Below are 25442 nucleotides of genomic sequence, written 5' to 3' on the forward strand. Positions count from 1 at the left end.
TCAAGCCCACCGTTAGCAAATATTATCCGCTTTGGCCCATTATGTATCGCTATCATCCTCAGTTTTAAAACATGTCTACTAGGGAGAGGCTGCCTTATAAGAGTGTGGAAACCTCTCCCTAGAAAACATTTTTTAAAACTTTGAAGGGAAGCTCTTGAAGAGTAGGCCCAAAGAAGATAACATCCATTAGCGGTGGAGTTGAGTTGTTACAAGTATAACATATTATCATCTTCAAACCCGTCACAAACAGAAAAGTCACCAGCGGAGTGGTGTAATGGGCAACCCAAAAACTCACCTGAAAATATTTTAAATTTAGCAAAGAAGACAGCTACAGAAGTGCCTTCTTGGTCAACCTGCTATTTCAAGCATTAGTTGCCATTGCCGGAATTAAATGTTAACCTGCAACATGAATCTAAGCAGCCCCAGCCTCAAATAATGCAGGCAGGTCAGATAAAATTCATGGCTTACAACTATCACGGATTAGTTTCCTCCCCTGGGTTATCAAAGCCAAACATATAGAACAATGGAAACAACAGATTCAGATACTCTATATTCCATTCAAGCAGAGCACAATAACGTATATTCTTACATTTCATATGAACTTCTGATGAGTTCATAGTCCCAAATTCTGAATCAGAACATGAACTCCGAGGAAAAATAGGAGAAAACAAAGCGTCAGATCATGGGCTCAATCACAGCACACATCAATGCAGTGGAAAACATTTGAAACTTGAAAATTTGATGTTCTAATCAGTTCAAACTTCAGCGCTGAAAGTTGAATGACTCAAAACCCTTACAATGCAGTGAAACTCATTTATACAGTAAATAAAAGAAACCGAAACTCATTTTTCTTTGGACATAACACATACATCAAATTCATTCAGTCAGATTATAGACTGTTATCAGGAAACATAGTTCATTGACGAATCAAGGAGAAAAAGCGAAATTCTTATAGCACAAATCTTCAAGGAAGTAAACATTCCGTCATTTCTCAACTGATGAGGAATTAACTTACAGAAACTCATAAGAACAAGTTCGCCTACGAAATACCAGATCAAAAGTAATGATCTACAATAAATTTTCGAATTAAACCCTAAATCTAACCTCCGAAACCGTACAAGGTCCTTCCCTGCCTTTTCAAGGCATAGACCACATCCATAGCAGTCACCGTCTTCCTCCTTGCATGCTCAGTGTAGGTAACAGCATCACGAATCACATTCTCAAGGAAAATCTTCAAAACTCCTCGAGTTTCTTCATAGATCAATCCACTGATACGCTTCACGCCACCTCTACGAGCCAAACGACGTATTGCGGGCTTTGTAATTCCCTGAATGTTATCTCTCAAAACCTTCCTATGACGCTTTGCTCCTCCCTTTCCCAACCCCTTACCTCCCTTACCACGTCCAGACATTGTCGCCGATGATTTTGGGGAATGAACAGCGCTGTGAGTCTCCGTCCAGAGCTTTGATTTTGATGTTCGATACGTGCGGATTCGGGCAATTTATGGATGAGGAAATTCGAAGCCTGATTTTGGAGTTTAGCCAAGAATTATGTTGTCCGTTGGATCTTTTGAAAGATCGACGGTTCAAAAGGTCGATCCGCGTGAATTCCCTCGTTTTTTTTTTCCTTCGGCGGGTAAGATAAAATTCCCGAGTCCGGGCAGCGGGAAGGCCGAATTTTAATTTTCAGCAGCTGACCGCTATTGTCCAATGTAGTTTTTTCGTAATTAAATTTCTAAATATAGACGAAGTAAATGTTAATGTTAATTTTTTTTTTTTTCAATTTGTAATATTTAATTGAATAAGAAAATAATTAAAAGAAAAAAAACTACTGATAACCTCCCTATCTATCAAAAAGTCAGCGTAGAAAAAAATTTCTGATTCATTTTGATCGAGGGGCTCATTCAAGACTTACTCGAACTATTACTCAACAAAAAATAAGAGCTTTGGCTTCAGCTTATCGGGATAGAGGTAGGCAAAAAAGAAATTTTCGACAGTTGTGCTGGATTGTGAATCCACCACGCGCGGGTTCAATCCCTGTCAGAGAAGCACTTTGACGCCCAAAAAGTCCCATGTCTGGCGGATTTGTTTCGAAATACAATGGACTGATGCTCCGAAACGACCCCCTCTGTGCCTGCACAGCTCTCGAACGCTTCTCCACCTCAACTGGTAACTGGAAAAAAAAAAAAAAAAAGTAGAAAGAAATGAGTATAAAAATTTGACAAACTTCCATGATCTTATTCTTTGGCTTTAGGGCATCTAGTTCAAGTCTTAACTCCTTGGGGGCTTCTTTGGTTCTTCGTCCTTTCATTTAAATCCAAAGAGTTCCCTTATGCCAACCTGTGTTTAATTGGTGCGCTGCGAGTAGCTACCTTGGCATGGCTATGAGACTAACTGGTGGCTTACCTAGGAGGTGAGCTGCAACCCCCTAGTCCAATGGTAATCCCCCTTTGTTTTGGGGAGGGCTACCTCCCCCATTCCCATCCAGCTAAATGGTTCCTTACAACATGGGTCTTCCGTTTCCCATGCTAAAACGACTTTAGAGCAATCGAGTCCTGATCAGGAACCCTCTGGTCTCCCACGAAGACATTAGCACCAATCACACACAAGTAACCCAAGGGTACTCTAGAGGTAGTACGCTCACCGTGGTAGTTTCTTATGCTCTTAGGGAAGGTTAGGTCTATGCTTAGTGGCTCGTCGCTCTAACCAAAAATCCCTAGACTTTATCATAAATGTGGGTCATGGAAATTAACTGAGTGTGCACACATCTATCATCCAACATCATCATACAAAATTCATGGAAAGTAAACATACATGCTCAACGGAGTGATAACATTCATCAACTCCCGGAGCGTAGAGTTCACAAGTTTCCATTTTCCTTTCAGCATGAATTAAACATATATATGTAAAGCGGAAGCTTAAAACATAATAGCAACACTTAGATAATTCTCATAATACTTCACATAATACATCCATACTCTTAACAATCAAATTACTTACATTCAATCATGGAAAGCTACCACCTAAGGTAATTAAACTAGCATGCATGCATAACCAAGCGATTCCTACAAGTATTTCTTTTTAAAGTTTCATGTGGTGACTTACCTGATTGACGCGTATTCTTCGTTTAGCGCTTCTACACCTATTCTTCGTTTAGCGCTTCTACACCAATAGCGTGTATACAAATATTGATTTTCTCTATTTAAGTCCTATTTCATATAAAAATAGGGTTACAGTTGTAATCGGGAGGAAATTCGGGAAAATCAGAAGTAGAACGGGCTAAAAACAGCACCTCACGCACTCACACGCGCCTGGGAAGGTGTTACACGCGCACGTACGGACGCGCATGAGGGAGGGAAGACGCATCGTATATGACGAGATCATGGTTCCTTGACGAATCGTATATGACGAGATCATTTCGTTCTACTTAACTCAGATCATGGTTCCTTGACGAATCGTATATGACGAGATCATTTCGTTCTACTTAACTCAGATCATGGTTCCTTGACAAATCGTATATGACGAGATTTGTAGAGCGTATATTCATCTTTATGCAGGTATTTTTTTTGTAATTTATTTCTAATTCCCGAAATAATTATCTTAGTCTAAAGATGGCAATAAACATCAATACCTACTTCTTTGACAAATGTCAGAACTCCCATTTCCAATTCGAATCGATGACAAATGTCGGAACTCCCATATTTTTTTCTTTTATATTTTTCTTAAGTTCTTTCTATTTCCACTCCTTTTTCTCTTCAGTCTCACCTCGAATTTTAGTCTCTAAGACCTTCAATAAAATCTCGAGAGTTTGACTTTAAAGGAAAAATTAAATTTTAAGCTTTCTATTGAAGCTCGACTCTTACAAATCTGTACAAAACAAATTACATAAATTAGCTGCAATATAGAAATCTGTTTCCAAACGTCCTACTTTTGATATGTTTGAGTATAACATGTTAGAAACCACGACTCTCCACTTTGAGCATAAGCTCTCATAGTTTTGATTTTAGTTTCATATCAATGGAGATGTATTTCATTACTTATAAACTCATACCCCTTAATTAGCCAATGTGAGACTCTTCTCTCAACAATTCTCACCAATCCTTCTCTCGAACAAAGTACACCATAGAGCCTCTCCGGAGACCTATGGAGCCCTCAAACAGCCTTCCCTTAATCGAGGCTCAACTCCTTTCTCTGGAGCCCTAAAAAAAATACACATTTTGTTTGACAGGTGAGTTATTTTTTACTACATATTTGAGGCTTGAAGATTCACCCAAACTTTAGATAAGTTTTGCAAGGTTTGAAAACAGAGAGAGTATACAAAAAGCCCGTGGGTAAAACCATCAAACTTCATTCAAATATGATAGAATCGAAACGATATTGAAATATAAAAAGACGAAGAACTGCAACGATATAAACCAGGTAGATATGAACTTAGTAGTTTGAGGTACTTGGACTCTCCCACTCTTAAGTATCTAAAGCCCAAATCAACCAAACAATTCTCTCCCTCTCAGTCGTCTAAACCACTCTATTTATACAATAGTAGAGATCTAAGTAGGCTACGGATTCAAGTTTTCATATAATCTAATTTCAATACCTTGCATCAATCGGAAGAGTAATAAGAACAGTAAGCACAGCTAAAAGCATGAACGGGAAAAGACTGATGAATGCAGATTTGAGCTTAAGAAGCAGTAGGTTCTATTTTATATTTCATGGGACTTGTATAAATATTCACTTCCCATTATAACCAAACTTAAGATGGGTAAATCTGAAATATTTGCAGATATGGTAATACTAAAAACCTTCCCATATCCGCCACGCCTAATGGAAAATAGAATCAACATATGATATGATATCCCAAAAGCACATGTAAGGATCTCGATCAAGCTTCGAATGGAACCACGATTAGTAAGGAAATGCATACAAGCAAACAAGGAGTTGATATCAAAATCATGAACAGTAGTAAAAATATCAAGAAGTTGAGATCACAGACCTGCATGCACGCATTCCATTGCCTGAAAGAAGTCTCCCACTAAATCCACTTCAATGTAGGATGGCTAAACCTGCAAAGCTTGAAGACCTCGATAAAAAATGAAAACCCATAAGGCTCTTCAATTTACAGCACCATTGGAAGGAGACCATGGCTTAACATCATTTTAACTAAAATTGCTGCTAGCTACTCGATCCAACAGATTGCTTCAATACACATGCCAAGTATTAAAACACTTCATAAGGATCGTAACCAAAGCTCAATAGATTTCAGAAGTGAAGATTGATGAATATTGTCAACCTGCAAAACTCGTAACTAAATTACCTCATGCCCACCTGATCATTAAGTAAATCAAATGTTTTAACACTGTTGAGTACCAAAATAAAGAAATATATCAATCCCAACAAAAGGGATACCAACAGACCAGCAAAATTACCTCAGAATTGCATACTGTATAAGACTAGCCAATCAAAAAGGAACTTGCAATAGATTATTCTTCTATAAGAATCTTATTGTTTATATGCAGATTCCTAGAGTTAATGCTGTTCGTACTAAAAGACCATTAAGATATAGTAATTTGAAAATATAGTAAAACTATAAGTGAACCTCACAAGTGCACTCAGATGAATGTTCCTCGTTGCTAAGTTTTCCAGAACAACTATGAATTTGTAATATCATAGTTCGTCAATACCAAAAAAATTTAAGACAACGATGATCCTTAAACTGCCGCATTGACAGACATGGATAACAACTTACAACACAGTCAATTATTTACACATTCACTTAATTCTGCATCCTTAACATTACAGAATCTCACTATCAAGATCGCAATTCTTTGATATAATTCTTAGGAGATTGAAAATCAACAGTATAATCTACATTACAACAATATAGGCTTGTTCGTCATAGTAAATTAGCCATACCATAGTTCTTCCATTCAGTATCTAAATTGAATCTTGTCTGAGATCCAATATCTCTTCGACTAAGTCATGAGAATTGTACACGATAAAGAAATTCAAATTCCGTCAACTATACAAGAAAGCTGAAATGATCGCAAGTGGAGTTTAAAGATCGGATTACAGAATCAATTTTCGAGTTGGAGCGAAAGAGAAGGAGATAGAAAAACAGCCGGACAAACGAATGACAACTTAAAGGCATAATTTGACAATGAACCAGTATCAATTCTGCTAAACAATGGAAGCCAACTTGCAAAAACAAAGATAACTAGCAGAACAGAGACAAAACTATACAGCCATTTTTTAGAACGAACTGTGACCTAACCTCCGAAACCATACAGAGTCCTTCCCTGCCTTTTCAAGGCATAAACCACATCCATAGCAGTCACCGTCTTCCTCCTAGCGTGCTCGGTATAGGTTACAGCATCGCGAATCACATTCTCGAGGAAAATCTTCAAAACACCTCTGGTTTCCTCATAGATCAAACCACTGATACGCTTGACACCGCCTCTACGGGCTAAACGGCGAATGGCAGGCTTGGTAATGCCCTGAATGTTATCTCTTAAAACCTTCCTGTGACGCTTTGCTCCTCCCTTTCCTAAGCCTTTGCCGCCCTTTCCACGCCCAGACATTTTCTCGACAGATTCGGGGAGATGAACAACGAATTGATTGACAGGAAAATTTTTGTTGGATGTTAAGAATTACTGGTTCGGGGTATTTATGGGATATACGATACGGAAAGTGTTAATTCTAGTCGGATTTGAAGTTCCGAAGAGAACCCCATTGTCCGTTGGATTTTCTACGATATCGACGGTTGAACACCACGATCCGCGTGAAACCTGTACGGATCGTGATTGGAAAATGAATTTCTTTCGATTATTTGGCGGGCAGAGCCGGGCAGCGGGAATCCAAAATTTTGTTGCCCCCTCGTCCTTGAAAAGTATTTAAATTTTTAAATTTTATATTTAATTGATACACTATGCTAATATAAATTTTAATTTAAATAAATACATGTATAATTTAAAAAAATTCATTTGAGATTTAAGTTTATAAAATAATAAAATAATAAATGAAAATTATTATTATTTTTATTTTGAAAATTCATGTTTTACAAAATCTCACCCAATAGTCATATTTTATCCCCTTTAACTAGGTTTAAATTTACATGTATTATTCTAGTATCCGAGTTATACTATATACTCGACGATATAGTATAACAAAAAAAAACCGATGATATAATGTAACAAAAAAAAAAAAGAAAAAAAAAACTAAAGCATAGCACCACTCAACAAGTAGATTAGAACTACGGCTACCTAGTTACGATTTCACTCCCGTCACTAGTCTTGCTTGATGCATCCCCTTCTTACCGTTCAGGTAACAACTTCGGGGATGGTCAATTCCCATAGTGTGACAGGCGGTGTACAAGATTTGAGAACGAATTCACCATCGTATAGCTGACTTAACAATCCACAATCATAGGAAGACACAAATGCCTCGAAAGCTGAAAGCTGCAAGTGTCTAGATGACCCTCGTGCCTCGACACCAAATCGCAGCTCGTTCAGCATCGCTGGATATTGAATACCCCTGCAGATTCTTACAGTAGCCAACTTGTTGTGTGTGGGAGTGCATGTTTTGCATTCTTTCAACTGTGGGGGTTCCATCTTCATTACTAGGTCACATCAGTGTGTACCATACACATGTTCGCAGCAGTTAACATTAGTAAATTGGTGGAGATAACGACTAAAACAGCAGTTCTTCCATTCTACATGCACCAAATGAATCAGGATTTAAGATGGGCTAATTTGAAATAAATAAGAACAGAACCCATGAACAGCATCCCAATTTCCCAACAGAATATAACAAGCAATAGACATTGATACAAGTAAAGATGAGTAGCCATTACATGAGTTTAGTATTTTGATCAGTTTGGAATATTCTAACCTAATCATGTGCTTAAAAACCGTGTAGGGCTCAAGCTGTTTACCCAGGATAAAGGAGCCACCCCCACCAGGCAGATCAGATTGCTCTGTCTGATACCATCTCGACATAAGCTATATAAGCTATCTATACTATCAGGTTCGATCATTTAGCAGCTCTTTCTAAGAGATCAGAATGTAGTTGGGTGAGAAAGCTCAACGCCAATGGAATACTACCTTGACCCTACTACTTCTAACGCCCGAGGCTTCTATAGCCTTGCAAATATATGCTAGATTCGTTCCAAAACAAGAATGGTTTGGAATCCTATTCAAACAAGAAGCTAGTGAGCAATGACAATGACATTTTCTATTCAAGTGCTCAAAACGATGTTAAATACTTAGAAAGTCATTTCAAACATGCCATGCTACCTTGATCCTACTACTTCTAATGCTCGAGGCTTCTTCAACCCGACAAGTATATGTTAGATTCGTTCCAAAACGGGAAAGGTTTGGAAATGCTCGAGGCTTCTTCAACCCGACAAGTATATGTTAGATTCGTTCCAAAACGGGAAAGGTTTGGAACCCTATTCAAACAAGAGGCTAGTGTGCAATGACATTCTCTATTCAAGTGATCAAAACAATGTTAAATACTTAGAAAGTCATTTCAAACATGCCATGCTACCTTGATCCTACTACTTCTAATGCTCGAGGCTTCTTCAACCCGACAAGTATATGTTAGATTCGTTCCAAAACGGGAAAGGTTTGGAACCCTATTCAAACAAGAGGCTAGTGTGCAATGACATTCTCTATTCAAGTGATCAAAACAATGTTAAATACTTAGAAAGTCATTTCAAACATGCCATGCTACCTTGATCCTACTACTTCTAATGCTCGAGGCTTCTTCAACCCGACAAGTATATGTTAGATTCATTCCAAAACGGGAAAAGTTTGGAACCCTATTCAAACAAGAGGCTAGTGTGCAATGACATTCTCTATTCAAGTGATCAAAACAATGTTAAATACTTAGAAAGTCATTTCAAATATATATGCCCAAGAGCATGCTCTTGATATCAGATAGGCCAGATACGCATGGTGGTAATCAAGCCAGGTGGTTTTGTTTGACAAAATAATGATAAGATTGATCTCAAAAGATGACAGAGAAGAAGCTTACAGCACAGACCTCGCCCACCTTTTGTCACCGGCGAAGGAGTCCACGTCTGAATCCATGCTCCATAGCAAACAACCTGCAAAGCCTGTAGCCATTGCAAACAAAAAGGGGCTTCTAGACTATGAACACTTCAACAGTGCTCTAGCCCAACAATGTCGAACAAAAGAAACTAGACTCCAAAATGACCAACAAATCTGCCATTTCCACGTGAAATTATAACCCAAATCGTTCCTTGTTCTATCGAGTTCAAGGCAATGGAAGATCCTTGACGATATTTCAAAAACCAAAAAATTAAGAAATCTAGTGTTGTAATCATCTAGCTAGTCTTCTAAAAGATAGGCAGAATCATCCAACCATCGTATTTCTAAGATCGTGCATAAGAAACAATCCAACTGCTTTAAAATGCTCTTTTAATCGATTCAAATCATAATGATTGTCGAATAGCAGCTGTTGAATCATAAATTGAAACTCATTTCAAACATGAATTCAACAAACAGAAACTCAAGAGACAATCAATCTAGATCCGGTTTAAACTTCTATCGATCAATAAGGAGAAAATTCTCATAGTTTGAGTAGACAAGATAGGGAGTAAATAGAAACTGAAGAGTAAAGTACACGATCAATTAAAATTTCATTGCAAGAACAACGATGAACGACTTCCGAGTAAAACTAAAAGAACATCAATGACTAGATTTCCAAATCTCAGATATACAATCATTCGTAAAATTAACCTATGACCTAACCTCCAAACCCATACAAAGTCCTTCCCTGCCTCTTCAATGCATAAACCACATCCATGGCAGTCACCGTCTTCCTCCTAGCGTGCTCAGTATAGGTCACAGCATCGCGAATCACATTCTCGAGGAAAATCTTCAAAACTCCTCTGGTTTCTTCATAGATTAATCCACTGATACGCTTCACACCGCCTCTACGAGCTAAACGGCGAATGGCAGGCTTGGTAATGCCCTGAATGTTATCTCTCAAAACCTTCCTGTGACGCTTTGCTCCTCCTTTTCCCAAGCCCTTGCCGCCCTTTCCACGTCCAGACATTTTTAAGAATGAAGATTGGGAGAATAATGCAGAGAAATGAATGAGTTCAGCTTGAATTAAATTTGGATGCCAAACTGATACGATTGTGGGGAATTTATGGAAGTGCAAATCTCACGCGTGGTTTCCTGAAGTTCATCCGAGAAACACGTCGTCCGTTGGATTTTAAATTAATCGACGGTTGTGGATGTCGATCCGCGTGATACCTTTACGGATTGTGCTTTGGAAATGAATATGTGATTTTTGTTGTGGCGGGCAGTGGTGTAATTCCTTGACCCGGCCGCGGGAAGACCCGAATTACGAAATGAAAATAAACAAATTAATAATAATATAAATAACCAATTTCGAAAAATATTAATTAAATTCCAAATTTGATACCGATAGTTCTAAAATTTATAATTTCATAAATTTCATAAATAATCAAACCTTATAAATAGCTTTAAATTTTATCAAACTAAGGATTAATTCTAAATTTTAAATCAATTTTATAATTTAATCAAAAACTTATTTTTCTGAATGGAAAACTACCATTACAAAAATAAATAAATAAATAGATAATTTATTAGCCACCGATGTAGTGACTGATGAACCGCTTTTTCTTCTGTTGAGACAAAATCGAGCTTGGATGAAACTAAACAATATTTGACAAGCGAATCAAAAGGCTTTATTATTGAGATTACCTTTAATCTTTTGAGCAAGAGCCAATTGGATTATGAATGCCAATTTCTCTCGAAGTTTCATTAATTCCTTCACTAATTTGAACCAACAAGGTCTATAAACTCGTAAATTTCGATAAAATGAAGCTCCGCACGCGCATACATGTATTCGACAAAGTACAAACATACACAAAATGTGTTAAGAAATTGTTTCCTTAGCACCCATGGAGGGTTTTCATCCATCCAAAGTGAGTAAGCGCTTTGGTAATGAGGGAAGCCTTCTATTAGAACTTGCCTCCAATTCTTCAATCACAATCTCAGTATCTCAATTTCAAAGGTCTTTTGCCCGAAATCAACTGCCATAGGAAATTTAAGACGAGCTCGCCACACGAAAATCTTCATCATCTGTCTACGATACGAGTACCTTCCAACTATTGACAAAAGTTGCACTCTACTATAAAATGAGGGTAAAATTCAAAGGACAAAATTCATGAACTATAATTGATGCCACATATCATTACTAAACATGATATGAATAATCCTTCCTTTTACTGGCTGCAAAATGCAGAACTTGGGACATTGTAGATAAAATTTGAGCTCCCCACAGTCGTCACTGGCTTCGAGTCAGACCCAAGGGAAAAAGATTTGATTTTCGGGATCGTATGCACTGACAATAACAGCAATGAAAGCCCAAAACATAAGTATGCTTATCACGCTAGTTCTTACCATCTGATCAAAGTTTCCAGGCAAGTGGTTATCAAACTCATGCATCTGAGACCCTAAAACTGCATCATTCCCATGGATTCCTCCAGTAATCAACTCTCTGTTTACTGCCCCAGTTGTATCCAGTCGTTGTATGTCATGGATATCTACATTTGAACATTTCGAGCAGGAGCATTTGCCACCAAGATATCTAGGTAGTGTTTGTATGTACTCCGATAAAACCTTTTTGTATGTAGTCTCCCCCTCAATTTTTAACTTTTTACGCGTAACAGGTGACAAAATCTAAAAGAAAATTAATCTTTTGTTAAGGGCAACTACAAGATTACCGTAGATACAGAGCTTATAATCGATTTATAATCAAATTTTCAGCAAGGAAAGATGGAGGAATAATCTTACTTGAATAAAAGTTTGGGCAAGGAGACGAACGACCGGAGGAAGCCGAATGATGAACAAACATCCGAGACGGTTTGGGAAGTGATCTTGCAAAAGGGAAGAACAATATCTCATCATTTGCATGGGAACTCTAAAAGGAGTTAATCCTTCACAATCCACTAAAACTGTAATTTGGGGATTTTCTGAATCAACTAGCTCAACGATCCCATGCTCTACCTGAGATACTGCAATTACAGGCATTTCAATTTTACGTAATGAAACTGAATGGTTGGAAGGAGAACTAGAAGAAAAGAAAAGAAACGATGTTCCTTTGGAATAAAGATAACGAAAGCACTTAAAAGAGTCTATCATACAGTCAATACGCTAAATAGCGATCATAGTAAGTAAAGAAGATCACATTCTAAATGCAAGGGTGATGCCAAATGCTAAACCGTTTTTGTTAAAAAGAAAAAGAAAATTATCACAATCAAGATTCTCGTTAGAAACTACGAGATCGATATTATCAACATTTAGCAATGGTGAAGTTTCAATCGGAACAAGATCTTTAGCATGGAAGAAAACTCTAAAGTTTGTTGATAAAATTGAGAGACATACCAATGGCTTGGATAAAACGGGGTCTGTCTTCAGATGACAAGTTCATGCAAGCTAGCCCAAGGCGTACTATGAGACAAGGTCTGGGCTTCAGATCAAATCCATGCCAAAAGACCATGTGTGACCACATGTCAAGCTCTAAAGATGAAAGTATTTTGTAATTTTCTCTCCAGCGGATTGTCTTCTTAATTGAAGATAACAAAGATGTAAAGTCGCCATTCGAAGCTGCAAAGAATCTTTGAAGCTCCTCTTCGTTAAGTCTGTACGAAATAAGAATGTGATAACAAGAGCATTAAGAGAAGCCCACAAATTCACGCACAATCCAACTAATAACGACCACCATCTACATGCGCGCTGTCGAGCTAAACCAAGTGGACACGCATTAAGAGAGCGCAACTAAGAGTAACTAATTGGCGATAGATGGAAGTTTTAGTCAAATAAAACATGGTACCTCATACGATAAAACATTGGTAGTTGTTAGTATCAACATAGGTCTCGTAGTCATAAAATTTAAGGCTAAAATTTCAGTTAAGCCTCTTCAGCCGACAACAGCTACAAAAATCTCCAGCAATTCAAACCAGAAATTACCTTTCTGGCAAATTGAAACCCTGACTTTCCAGCTCTTTAGAGAGACGAACAGACAAAGTTTCAGATTCAATGTTTTGTGGAGGCTCATCACAAGCGCTGCAAATTATGTGTACTATTTAAGAGTTAATGGAGTATAGAGATTACCGAAAACACGCAAAAGTTAAACAAAAGATAATCAACATTTGATTAGAGATGGGCATTCATGAAATGTTGGAAAATGGAAAATAGAAGATTGCATTCGGAGAGTATTAATGTCGGAAATGGAACTGATTTTACAACAAGAATCAAGATGTTGACAAAAATCTTGAGAAAATCGTAGAAATAAAAAATTGCTGGAATTAATAATGGAAGGATCACGTTAACTTTAAACAGGCTACAATTCAATCTTTCTAATACTTAGACGTCAAAACCTTAAACATACACAAGATTTGTGATAAAAAGAACACTGAAATAATTTTATGAATTACATACCTGAAAAGGAATAAAAATGTGTGTTGTCGATTGGGCGGTGGGGTGGAGAATCAAAATGGATTTATAGAATTCACGTACATGATAAAATAATGTTAATATTGATATTTAAATAAAGATTAAAATATCAATTTTGTTCTGTACTTCAGGACTTCTTCTATTCTAACCCATGTACTTTCAAATATTCAAACTCAGTCATTGTACTCCCAATAAATTTCAAAATTATTCCCTACTAACAGTTCATTGTTAACATTCCATTTTTTTTTTTTTAAAAAAAAAAGTCAAGCTTTCCCACTATAAATTATGGATGCATATTCACTTGGTGTCTTTTCTTAAATAAAAAAATATTCTTATTATCTCAAGTTTGATAACAATCAACCTCAAACTAATAATGACTAATTTTAAGATTGATCGAATATACAATGACTAAATTTAGACATTTAAAAGTATAGAGACAATGAATGAGAACCAGAGTACAGGGATAAAAATGGTATTTTAACCTTAAAAAGAAATTATATACATTATTTAATAAAAATATATTGTAAAACCATACTATTAAGTACCCTACATACATAATGAGGCATTTCAATTAAAAAAAAACGGTAATAGAATGATATCAAAGATCAAGAGCAAAAAAAATAATACATGAATAATTCTGAGTACCCTGGTGCCATCTCATTACAGTACCTTGCATCTGTAGACGAGTTTTCTGAGGATAGCTCTGAGTACATTTCAGAATATGAAGGGGAATCACTGATGTCATCTGAGTCTCCACCCATAGGCTCTGTCCGATCAGAGAGCGATGTTGCTATTGATAGTACAAGTAATGGCTTTGACAACACCTGGAAAAATAAAGGTAATATAAAATCTGTTGAAGAAATGGTATATATTAAGAGTTTAAGACGGTAAGAACAGAAATCATTCATCCGTAATCCAAAGTTCAGGTGACTACATCTGCAATTTTTGCCATCTTAACAAAAGCTACTGGAGGATGTAGATCATGCACATGCTTGCAGGAGTAATATTGGCAAGGAAGTGAAGTTTTGTGTTAAGAAGGAGAAACTAGATTCCAGTTCATATTTCATGAATTAGCATAGCATCCAGTTCCACGTTCGAACCATTATTTGAAACGAACCAATTGTGGTAAGCACTCCTCACCATCATGTCAAATGGAGAAAAGGGTCTACAGAATTAACTTCCAAGGAGCAGGTTATGACCATTATCAAGACATAAAAGAGAACATGCCTAATACACACATTGCACATACAAGTAAACACAAAAAATGATGTGAGGGCCAGAATAAGCAGAGAACTTGAAGATATAGGAATGCTTATTGCTTACTGAGGCTGATTCCTCAAGGCACAAGTTAACTTCTTTTGTTCTCACATAACAGACCAGTGAACATTTCAACAAGTAGTAGCTAGGCTTGTGCATCAAAATTACGACATGATGGTCATAATAAATCAAGAAGTTAACAGCACAGACCTGCATGCCTTTGACTAAACAGCTGAAAGGAGCCCATCTCTGAATCCACTTAAATGGAGGGTAGCAAAGAACCTGAAGAGCTTGAAGTCCTCGCCAAGCAAAAGGACACCTAGACTTTGAGAACCTTCGAACCATCTCTAGCGCAATAATTTTGAGCAAGAAAAATGTCACCTGACCAGCAGCACCATTGGCAATTCTGCTCTGTCTAAGTGAAGTTACACTCCGAATAGCATTCCTTGAAAATGCTTTTGAGTGAGAAACACCAATAAAGCACCTTCTAAATTTTCTACTTCCACCACCAACATCAACTTCAGATATCATGCCTGATCCCGAACAAGGTAACGTGTCTTCCATTGAAAAATTATTATTAATTTGCAAGCAGTTCTTCACTTAAGAGAACTGTTTGAAGATGCAAAATGATCGGCTATCCTTTTTGCTGAAATTGCTACAAACTACGGGATCCTCCACAAATAAGGAAGAACCGCCATTAAAAAAAAATCCCCATGTATCATCCGTAGAGAATCCGTGAAAGGACTATAACTGTACAGACTTCAGAAATGAACATCGCCGAAAATTTGTCAACCTGCAAAATCGAAATCAAATTACCACACGCACATCTGACTCGAAGAGAGAGACGATCAAATGCATTTACACTGACAGAACGACAAAAAATGTAGAAAGAAAAACTAAATCGATGACGATCCAAAAAAAAAAACGGACTACAAAGACCCTGGCAATTGTTTACATAACTTCCCCTAGAAACCTATTTCCGCACACGAACAAACCGGAAACATACGCACAACGAACGATACAAACTCTCACGTTAACATTTGCAAGACGGAATTTGATCGACAACAAGATCATCATTGTTCGTTAAGTCAAGTAAGCATCCAGATAATTCAATGTTCACAATTCAATCAAAAACAACGAATTAAGGAAAAAGGAAAACGAGTACCAGCGAAATGTTGACGTGATTTCTGAGCGGAGGACGGCATTTCTCCGGAGAGGAGATTTGGAAAACCAGAGAGAGAAAAGACGATCAAAGAGAGGAGAGAGTGAGCTACGAGGACGAGGAACACGCGGGAAGCTTGAAATGCGTACACGTGACCTTTAGGCGCCTTATTTTCCTATTTTTTTGGGTTCGTTAGACTGGCTATTTAATTTTAGTTTTTTTTTTTTAATTTAAGAGCATTAATAAACTTCACAAAAAATTATTTTTAGAAAATTCAATAGTTTTTTTAAACAAAATATACAAAAATGTAAATACTTTTTTATTTTATTTTATTTTTAAGTTAGAACTTTGAAACAATATAAACTTCAACTAGATTTTTATTAATTTTAGCTATATTAAATATACTATACCACGTGGCACCATTCAATCGATCAACAACATGCAAGAGTTCCACGTGTACATATTCCCAATCCACGTTGGTGTCCACGTGTACCCATCGTCCCCTGAAACAAATTAGCTTCGCGTTCATAATCATCTTCATCATCTTCACCATGCTCCATAGTTCAGTGCTCTCTCAATCCATTAACAATGTCGTCCAATCTCAAGCCAGCCTTCGCATACACGATTATCTACGTCAAGGACGTCGCGAAATCAGTCGATTTCTACTCCAAAGCCTTCGGTTTCACCGTCCGCCGCCTCGATCATTCCAACAGGTAATCAAAACCCTAAATCATCACTGCAACAATCGATAAAATTCATAACGAATCACGAAAGATCGCTTCATTTTCGATACAGGTGGGGAGAGCTCGAAAGCGGAGGAACTACCATTGCATTCACACCTCTGCACCAACACGAAACAGAGGATCTGACCGGCGCAGTCCAAATCCCATCCTCCAATCGCGAACGAAACCCTATCGAGATCTGTATCGATTATCCCGATGTGGATGCGGCCTATCAGGTAAAATTGGAGCCACATTTTGATTCCTGTATTTCAATTGATTGATTCGATGCCGGAATTTACCGATCTGAGAGAAAGTTGTTTGGATTTGTCGTGGTTTTCAGAGGGCGGTGGAGAATGGTGCGGCGGTGGTGAGCCAGCCGGAGGCGAAAGTGTGGAAGCAGAGAGTAGGATATGTACGGGACATTGATGGAATGGTGGTGCGGATAGGTAGCCATGTGAATCAACCAAAACAGAACTGAATTACGCACTCTTCTTCTTCTTCTTCAACCGAATAACAAATATGCATAAATCTGTTATTTCTAGCTCTGTTTGTTTCATTTTTTAAATATTATTAATTAGTTTATGGATTTTTTCATGTTAAAAAAATACGTATAATTATTGTTTTATAATACATTATATAATAAATATTTTAATTCAATAAAAAAATCGATTTTATAATCTAATATGTTATATTTTTATTCCACTTTCTTTTATTTAATATTAAAGTTTAAATTGTTATCTTTATTAGAAAATTCATGAATTATTTAATTGTTTTAAATATACATAATCATTTAAAAGCAACCCCAAATTCAAACTTTCCATGGGAATATTATTTATGCTTTTACTAAAAAATTTATGATGATGAGGTGAGATGTTTACACGTACTTACAGAAATACTCACTATTTTCTTTCTTTAATCGAGATGGGATTTTATTTGGTATATACTCATTTCACTATTTTCTTTCTTTAATCGAGATGGGATTTTATTTGGTATATACTCATTTCACTATTTTCTTTCTTTAATCGAGATGGGATTTTATTTGGTATATAACAACTCAAATTATCGTTTAGCAGATTGTTCTCTTTGGTTTGTTACATATCAACGCGTCTATTAGAGAGAGATTTTTACATCTTTGTTTCGTTCTCTCTCTTTCTAAAGCTCAAAAATGGTAGAAACCTTCATAACAGGACACAAGAACAACGATAGCACTTCCATTGCAAAGAAAGGAAAATACAATCATCAAGTAGCAGTTGAACCAAATCAATGCATTTAGAATCTGATTGTATAAACAAAGATTCAATGTTGCAGTTAAGCTTAGTGTTATCAGTTGAAGATGCAGAGAGCACAAACATTTATCAGCAGCCAGCAGGAACTGTTGTCTATTCTGAAGGAGATCATAATGTTTGGTATTTAAATCAAAGGAAAATGGATTAAAACATATTTTCCCTTTACATTTCACAAAAATCATCTGTTTCGTTTGCTACACCACTGGAAAATGACAATCAACAATACCCTTTAAGATAACACGAGCTCGTTTGCTCCGAGATGAGGGCGAAGGCAAACAGGAACTTCATGTTCTTCTGGACCGACGCGATGTTTAGGCACCATTATCTCTAGACCAGTACCCGTCTCATCTCCATAAGCTTCTAGCTTCGCATCGTCTGGAATCCTGGTTGGCAATGGAATTTCCCTTATGAACTCTCCGGGAGGGCAGTGTTCGGGCGATGGATCGGTGAGCTTGAATGTTCTGTCGTTTCTTTTCACAAAGGGCATGCAGCCACTGCTCACTGATGTTATCTTTACAACCCCATGAGTTAGGTTGTTCCACCAAGTCACTTTAACCCGTTTTAGATCGGCTAAAGGCAAGCTAACGATTATCAAATATCCTTGCTCGTCCTCGTAGATAGTTTTCGCAGCTGTAACCGGACCGTATACGTTCCTCATTACCCCACTGAAATCGTTTAACCACGGAGGCTCAACAGGATGGATTTCTGTATCTTGAACTCTCTCATTAGGCTGGTTAATGAGCAAACAATAATCCTCATCATTACCATGTAGAAATGCATCCTTCTTCCGCTTGTTTCCTTTTGGCGACAGATCCATTCCTCCACCATTTACATGGCTCGTTGGTTGAGTTGACAGGTTAAAACTAGTCCCATTTAACAATTTTCTCGGAGGAGGAGCATGGGAGTTGGTCTTCAATGGAGGAAGGGGTCTTTCCAGCTCAAATTCGGTGCTGGGAAGGTTCCTCCATGAACAAAACTCGCTTGCTTCTGGCGGGACAGAGAAGTTAAGATCCCTCCCTGTAAGTTCCATCCATCTTTTCTGCTGCTCGTCGTCGAGACCTTTAAGATTCGGCAATGGAACGAACTTAATGCCATGCACACATTGAGGATTCGACAGGCCCCTGTAATGCTTTCGTTGCATCCTATGAGACCGAACAAACCCCCTATCGACACTGTAAGGGAAAGGGCATTCGCCTTGACGAGAATGCCCATTCATATAGCTCCTAAGCTGCATTTTACCCAATGCATTCTCCGGCCTTTCCTTAAAAACCCACATATACATATTCTCCATATCATGCTGAACCATGAACACATCAAGCTCTAGATCAGACTTGTCATATCCAGAAACTCCATTACCGTCGTGCACGATTTTGCACTTCGATTTCTCGTTCAACACAGGCTTGAAATAATAACTAAAGAAAAACCAAGCACCCCACACACTATCTAATCTCTTGGAAAACTTGCGTCCAGTTTTGGGCAGGATAAGAAGAGCATCCGTTTCATTAATCTGAGTTCCTAGACTAACATCCAACATATCAAAAGGCTCTGATTTCCAGGATTGTGGAGGAGGACTGCGCTCAGCTGAAAGAGGAAGATTAATGTCGGGGGGTCGGGAAAGAACAATTGGCCGTTTAAACTCTCGCTTCAGTTCTTCATGAGACATAGAACTTGAATCCATCGACAATAAGGTAGATGGATGGCGATTTTCCATGGATAAACTTGTTAGCAAATCTTCTCCCATGTTCTCTCAGCGCTTAACCCTCAAAGAATCCCAAGTTTCAGCAAGAACAAACTATCTCCAGCCTCCTCCAAATTCTAAACTATCACCTCATAACACATCCATACAAATCCAGATTCCCAGACAAAATCAAACGTAACTACAATCAACACTTTTCACCACCAAATTTCACCACAACATCAACAATCGAAATTGAAAATTTCTCCTCTGAAAATTTTCCGATGAATATAGAAGAAAATAAAACGAAAACCTAGACGGATATGAACAATAAACTTGCAGATAGCAGAATCCCAACAACAGAGGCAAAATAGAATCAATAATTCCGATGAATATAGAACAAGAACACGAAACAAAAAAACTTACAATAAGTATGGAGTTTGAGAAATTAGAGATATCAAAAGCGATTCAAATTTGGAGATGGGTATCCAAATTCTCAGAATTACAGCCCCCTTTTATACACCGCAAAGACAGCGCTCATCCTCCCCCAAATCCAATCCAAAGCCCTCCGGAGCCGAGAAGGAGAGAAGTGACAGAGTTAGAGGAGAACAGCGATAACGGTGTCCGTTAATCAGACCGCTTAGCTTCGACGGAGTTATTGTGGAGTAGGTTAAAGATACCGACGACGCTTACTAGCGGTGACGGCGCTTATTTTCATTTCTTCCATCTCTGCCCTTTTCAAGGCCGTAAATGTAAGTAGAATATGGGCCATGGGCTTTTACTTTCTTTTCTGGCCCATTTTAAGTATTTGGCCCAACAACTCTGCCCTTTTAAAAAATAACTTATAATTAAAAATTTATATACAATAATTAAAAAAGAAAAACTTTATTGAACTAAAATCCACACGCTTGGACCAAGCCCACACGTGTGAGGTGCATCCATTTTGTTCCAAAATTCCCCCAAAAGACAAACCGCGCTCAATTCATATATAAAATTGCTTCTTAGTTCTCATTTTCCTTCCGTTTCTTAGTTGAATCTCTGTGGCTTTAGTTCGTGTTTATCTGTTGGATGGTTTCTCATATTAAAATATAAATTGGTTCTTCGTTCGAATCTGTTGATTCTTGCCGCTCCACCGTTCTTTTGGCTTTTTTAAAGGTAACTTCCCTTTTCCTTACGCGTTATTCTCTATGGATGAGCTTGCTGGAATTAGTTTACTCGTTGTTCCATTACAGATTACGAAGTGATTGTTTTGCTGTAATTATCCGTTCTTGCTGGTTCTTTTACGCTGTTTTTATGCTTTATTGCTAGTTACAGTGCTGGATTTAGGGTTTTTAACATTTTCTGGTCCTGCTTTTGGGGTTTTAGATTGTGGATTTCCTATTTCATCTGTTAGAGTGTTTAAATGATCGAGAAAAAGTTTGAGGAGTTTGAGATTTGAGGTTTTTTTTTTTATACGTAATGGTGGAGATGTGAGATTGTTCTCAATTTTGGGGAAAATGGATTCATTCAAAGGATTGGGAATTGTGTTGAGCTTTGTTTTTGGATTCCTTCTATTTGCTCTCTTTGCAGAGCTTTTCTATTTTCTTTGGTGGAAGAAAAGAAGATTCACTATAGTAGATGAAGATAAATTCACCAAATATGTAAAGAAATCCTTTCGCCATATTTGTTTGAATTGGAAAAGGAGTTCTTCTTCTTCTTCTTCTTCTTCTCCTCTGCAATTCAACGATTCTAGAGGAAATCAAATGAATTCAGAGCTGAGAAATCAAGAATCTGAGATTGAAAATGGCTGCAACAAGGATTTGTTGTTGTTGAAGTCAGGTGGAGGAGATGGGGCGGCGGGGGGGTTAAATCCGGCGAGGCTGCATAATCTTTTAGGGCCACAGAGCTTTCTCTGGTCCATTAAAGAGGAAACCAAAGAAGATTTAGAGTCTGAAGATAGAAGTAGGAAGGGATCGAGAGCAAGAAGCTTAAGTGATATGTCTCATTTTGTGTCCCCTTTGCCTTCTCCTCCATTGAAAGCACCATGTCCATTAAACCCTTTCAGTTCTTTCAAACACCCTGAATTAAATATAAACACTCTGACTCTCTTTGAATCATCAGCAGAATTAGATTTGAACATGGGATTACCTTCATCTCCTTCAAAATTTAGGTTCCTAAGGGAGGCAGAAGAGAAACTGTACAGAAGATTAACTGAAGAAGCTCTGCATAAGGCCTGTAAAAATGGTGGGTCAGCTCAGAATTCTGAAACTAAAGCCATTTCCAATCCCAAAATGATAGTTGTAGACGATGACGACGATAACGACAACAACCGGTTTTGGTGTACAAATGAGAAAAAGCCTCAATATCATCAAATGTCACAGTGTTCTTCAAGTTCTTCACAGGTTCTTCCTCTAGCTTCTTCTCCTTCAGGGCATAGATTTGATAATGTTTCATTACATAGGTCTTAAACTTATCTTAAAGCTTAATTGTAAGTTAGTAAATCAAAATCTTCCTTTCACGTTTTTGTCTTTTTTTTCAGGGCGGAGATTGAATCACAGGTATTGATAATTGGTCTTTTATCCACTATGCTCGACTTCTACTAAAAAGAAAAAAACATTTTTTTTCTTTAGTCTATGTCCACAAGTGTTACTTGAACATAGTGGATTATAAAATATTTGATGTAAATTTTGTATTTAGCATAGAAGTAACTTTCTTTAATTATTTTCATAATTTTTTTTTTTTTTTTTTTTTTTATAAAAATTATATGGAAAATGAAAATTTTAAAATAACTATTTTTAAATAAATGAGAAAAATTATATATGCAAATTCAATCTACCTAAATTACATGTTATGAATATAATCTCTATAAACTTCTCGAGTAATCTCTGTTACGATCCAAACAATAATAAATGAGAAATTTCACAGTAATTAGAAACAAAATAGATAATGAGGAAGGTGATAGGAAGACTTCTCTGTTCTTACTCCATTCAGCATGTTAGACGAACACGACTCTCCACAATGGTATGATATTGTCCACTTTGAGCGTAAGCTCTCATGGCTTTGCTTTGGGCTTCCCCAAAAGGCCTCATCCCAATGGAGTTAGTATTCCTCACTTATAAACCCATGATCATTCCCTAAATTAGCCGATGTGGGACTTTCATCATCCAACACCNTAATTTTTTTTTTTTTTTTTTTTTGTATAAAAATTATTATTGATATGGCTATAATTACAAATATCCTTTAAACTTTGTTTATTGTCTTAAAAATATTTTTATTCTTTTAAAACTTACAATACTACCTTTGATAGTTCTTAAAAGTTCACTACCATTGAAATCCATTAAAATTTTAGATGATAGCTGAGATCTAGAACTAAGGGTGTACATTCAACCCGACAACTCAGATCAATCCAACACGAACTATAAAAGTTGGGTTGGGTTGGATTAACTTTTCGGGTTGGTTTGGGTTCATTTTTTTGAACCCGAACAGTCATCACCAATATTTAGAAGATTGAAGGCAAAACATGGGTTATTGAACCCACCATGGTGGTTCTATGTCAAGCTTCAAATATTAATATGAAGCTAACCAACACACTACTAAAAATTTAATATAAATATAAATAAAAAGAAATTACAGAGATTTGAACTCTGGACGCTGGTTGGATTAGGTTATGTTTGGTCCAAAGCTATTGACTCAGATATTGGGCCGAAGCCCAGTAGAAAATGGATCAAGTCCGAAATGAATGGGCCATAAGAACCGACCCAAAACTATGAACTCGGATATTGGGCCATAGCCCAGTAGAAAACGGATCAAGCAGAAATAAATGGGCCATAAAAGAACGGCCCAATAGCCAACAACTCTATCTAGATTATAGAAAGGCTCCCGTAGCACAAATACAAAAAGTAAAACTCGTGCTTCGGGTATGTGCACGATCATATTAATACGAGTATGATTTTGAGCTGCACTAGTTAGAAACGAGTATCGAAAAAGAATAAACTAATCATCGACCAAACCATAAATTCTGAGTTTGGCTTATTGCAGTACTTGCCGTGTACTTGACCATAATAAGATTTAAGAACAAGTGGAATTAGATCGAAACATTCATGAACAAGTCAGACCAAACCGGCAAGGATGAAGCGATGCGTAGTGTCTCTATCAGTGGAAAAACAATTCGACATGACTATATCAAAAATAACCATCGGATGTTGATTTCAAAATATGCACGTCTTCTAACAACTAGTTGATACAAATTCAAAGAAGTACTCCGTAAATTTTATGTTCATATATCAAACGGTGCAAAACTGACAATAACGATTCATGGAACGAGTGGGGATGGTACGTGGAGACTGGGTCAAAGACAACATAAAAGAAGGACCGCACTGGCAGTGCTCTTTTGAAGCTTTTTCTTTTGGGTACATCATCCCATGCATCCCATGCATTACGTGATCAATCAAAACTAACGCATATAGATGCTGACATCCACTCTCTCTCTATCTTTCTCTCTCTTTATTTATTTATTTATATATATATATAAAATTAAAGTACCTTTATCCATCGAGGAAGCAAGTGAAGGCCATAGGGGGGCCACTCGTGTCGAAACCATAGTGTTCGTGGTGGTGGTGATAGTGGAGGAGGATGAAGAGAAATGGTCCTTTTCTTTCATCGTCCACATAATAGAGTCGTGTCGTGTGTAAATACAGATTGAGTTTGACGAATAACATAATAATTCTATACTATTTTCGTTCATACGTACTTTACTGTCGGCTCGAGACCCTCTCAATTGGGTCATCATGAGGTCTTATGTAGAGGCAGCTACATGCCGACGTCCACTCGAGCTAGGGTTTTCTCTTCATTCTTTCTCAGAAAAATTAGGAATGATGAGATGTATTGATAAAATAAAATAATTAAAGAATTAGAGGCAACTGGAATTTTAATTATTTTTTATAAAAAGAAAAAGATGGATAATATTTGGGTGCAATTATTATTTACTTTTTGTGTGTGTATGTGTTTTATTTATGAGTGAAATTAATTGAGGAAGGAACCAAAGCATCTGCCTGCCACAATTTTAAAGTGACATTTTGTAATGGGTCTAAAAGACAGCTACACGACAAACAAACCCCACCTTTTTTTTTCCCTTTTTTCTCTGTAGAAAAAAAATATTTATTTTTTTAAAAAAAAAAACTATAAATAATGTATTTTTTTTTTTCATGATTTACTTGTGGTTTTAAGATTTTTTTTCTTAAATAAATAATATTTATTTAGTTTAAAAAAAAAAAAAGTTGTTTTTTGTAATTCCTAAAGGAATAATGCTTTTATTTCCTTTGTTTAAACTCAATAACTTAGTTAAAAAGTGATTAAGAGGGAACTTTTTGTAATGATCTTATCCGTATTAATTAAAAATAAAATTATAACTTAATCTCGTGCGCTAGTGATTAAAGTAATTATGAAACTAAAAATTTTATTTTTATTTTTCATTTATAACTCGTGTGTGAAGATTGTCATCGTCATTGCAGTTAGACTTTGTTATGGATTTTTTGATCTACATTCTTCATAGTGTGATAAGCAACCTAAAATCGCTTAATTTCATCGCTAGTAGATATTATCCGTTTTAGACTGTTACTATCGATTTCAATCTCACAAATTTAAAACGCGTCTACTAAGGGGAGGTTTACACACCGGAATGGTTCGTTTCTCTCTCCAATTAATATGAGATATTTCAGTCTCATAGTTTTAAAACGTATCTAGTGGGGAGAGGTTTTTACACTATTATAAAAAAATTTAATTCATTTCTCGAATTGATGTGAGATCTTAGGGATCAAGCCTCGGACCTCAAAGTGAGATCTCGATTTTTTTT

The 25442-nt window shown here is 36.9% G+C and overlaps 7 protein-coding genes across 8 annotated transcripts; 2 read left to right on the top strand and 5 right to left on the bottom strand.

Annotated features, from left to right (window-relative positions):
* Positions 1 to 903: 903 nt before the first annotated feature.
* Positions 904 to 1481, bottom strand: LOC111484549 (histone H4). The gene has a single exon (XM_023131203.1). It carries the CDS (start codon positions 1409 to 1411, stop codon positions 1100 to 1102), a length of 312 nt encoding a protein of 103 aa, XP_022986971.1. The 5' UTR covers positions 1412 to 1481; the 3' UTR covers positions 904 to 1099.
* A 4516-nt stretch (positions 1482 to 5997) lies between these two features.
* Positions 5998 to 6648, bottom strand: LOC111484548 (histone H4). Its single transcript, XM_023131202.1, has one exon. It carries the CDS (start codon positions 6572 to 6574, stop codon positions 6263 to 6265), a length of 312 nt encoding a protein of 103 aa, XP_022986970.1. The 5' UTR covers positions 6575 to 6648; the 3' UTR covers positions 5998 to 6262.
* A 2919-nt stretch (positions 6649 to 9567) lies between these two features.
* On the bottom strand, positions 9568 to 10151 carry LOC111484547 (histone H4). Its single transcript, XM_023131201.1, has one exon. The coding sequence runs from the start codon at positions 10074 to 10076 to the stop codon at positions 9765 to 9767; it is 312 nt and encodes a 103-aa protein (XP_022986969.1). The 5' UTR covers positions 10077 to 10151; the 3' UTR covers positions 9568 to 9764.
* Positions 10152 to 10864: 713 nt separating this feature from the next.
* LOC111484470 (phosphatidylinositol/phosphatidylcholine transfer protein SFH12-like) lies at positions 10865 to 16072 on the bottom strand. 2 transcript variants are annotated; one of them, XM_023131089.1, is made up of 7 exons: positions 15933 to 16072; positions 14978 to 15560; positions 14180 to 14334; positions 13025 to 13120; positions 12440 to 12696; positions 11849 to 12069; positions 10865 to 11734 (listed from the first exon to the last, which is right to left on the bottom strand). In XM_023131089.1, exons 2-7 carry the CDS (start codon positions 15329 to 15331, stop codon positions 11354 to 11356), a joined length of 1464 nt encoding a protein of 487 aa, XP_022986857.1. In that variant the 5' UTR covers positions 15332 to 15560; positions 15933 to 16072; the 3' UTR covers positions 10865 to 11353. The 2 variants fall into 2 exon arrangements, with proteins under 2 accessions (XP_022986857.1, XP_022986858.1); XM_023131090.1 differs by lacking the exons at positions 14978 to 15560; positions 15933 to 16072 and adding an exon at positions 14834 to 14967.
* Positions 16073 to 16450: 378 nt separating this feature from the next.
* Positions 16451 to 17201, top strand: LOC111484544 (uncharacterized protein Mb0911c). The gene is made up of 3 exons (XM_023131196.1): positions 16451 to 16642; positions 16725 to 16887; positions 16992 to 17201. Exons 1-3 carry the CDS (start codon positions 16518 to 16520, stop codon positions 17127 to 17129), a joined length of 426 nt encoding a protein of 141 aa, XP_022986964.1. The 5' UTR covers positions 16451 to 16517; the 3' UTR covers positions 17130 to 17201.
* An 801-nt stretch (positions 17202 to 18002) lies between these two features.
* On the bottom strand, positions 18003 to 20245 carry LOC111484467. The gene has a single exon (XM_023131083.1). It carries the CDS (start codon positions 19676 to 19678, stop codon positions 18167 to 18169), a length of 1512 nt encoding a protein of 503 aa, XP_022986851.1. The 5' UTR covers positions 19679 to 20245; the 3' UTR covers positions 18003 to 18166.
* A 535-nt stretch (positions 20246 to 20780) lies between these two features.
* Positions 20781 to 22308, top strand: LOC111484511. The gene is made up of 2 exons (XM_023131149.1): positions 20781 to 21993; positions 22131 to 22308. Exons 1-2 carry the CDS (start codon positions 21109 to 21111, stop codon positions 22140 to 22142), a joined length of 897 nt encoding a protein of 298 aa, XP_022986917.1. The 5' UTR covers positions 20781 to 21108; the 3' UTR covers positions 22143 to 22308.
* Positions 22309 to 25442: the final 3134 nt, after the last annotated feature.

This window comes from Cucurbita maxima, unplaced genomic scaffold, assembly GCF_002738345.1.
Source record: "Cucurbita maxima cultivar Rimu unplaced genomic scaffold, Cmax_1.0 Cma_Scf00009, whole genome shotgun sequence".
Taxonomy (NCBI): domain Eukaryota; kingdom Viridiplantae; phylum Streptophyta; class Magnoliopsida; order Cucurbitales; family Cucurbitaceae; genus Cucurbita; species Cucurbita maxima.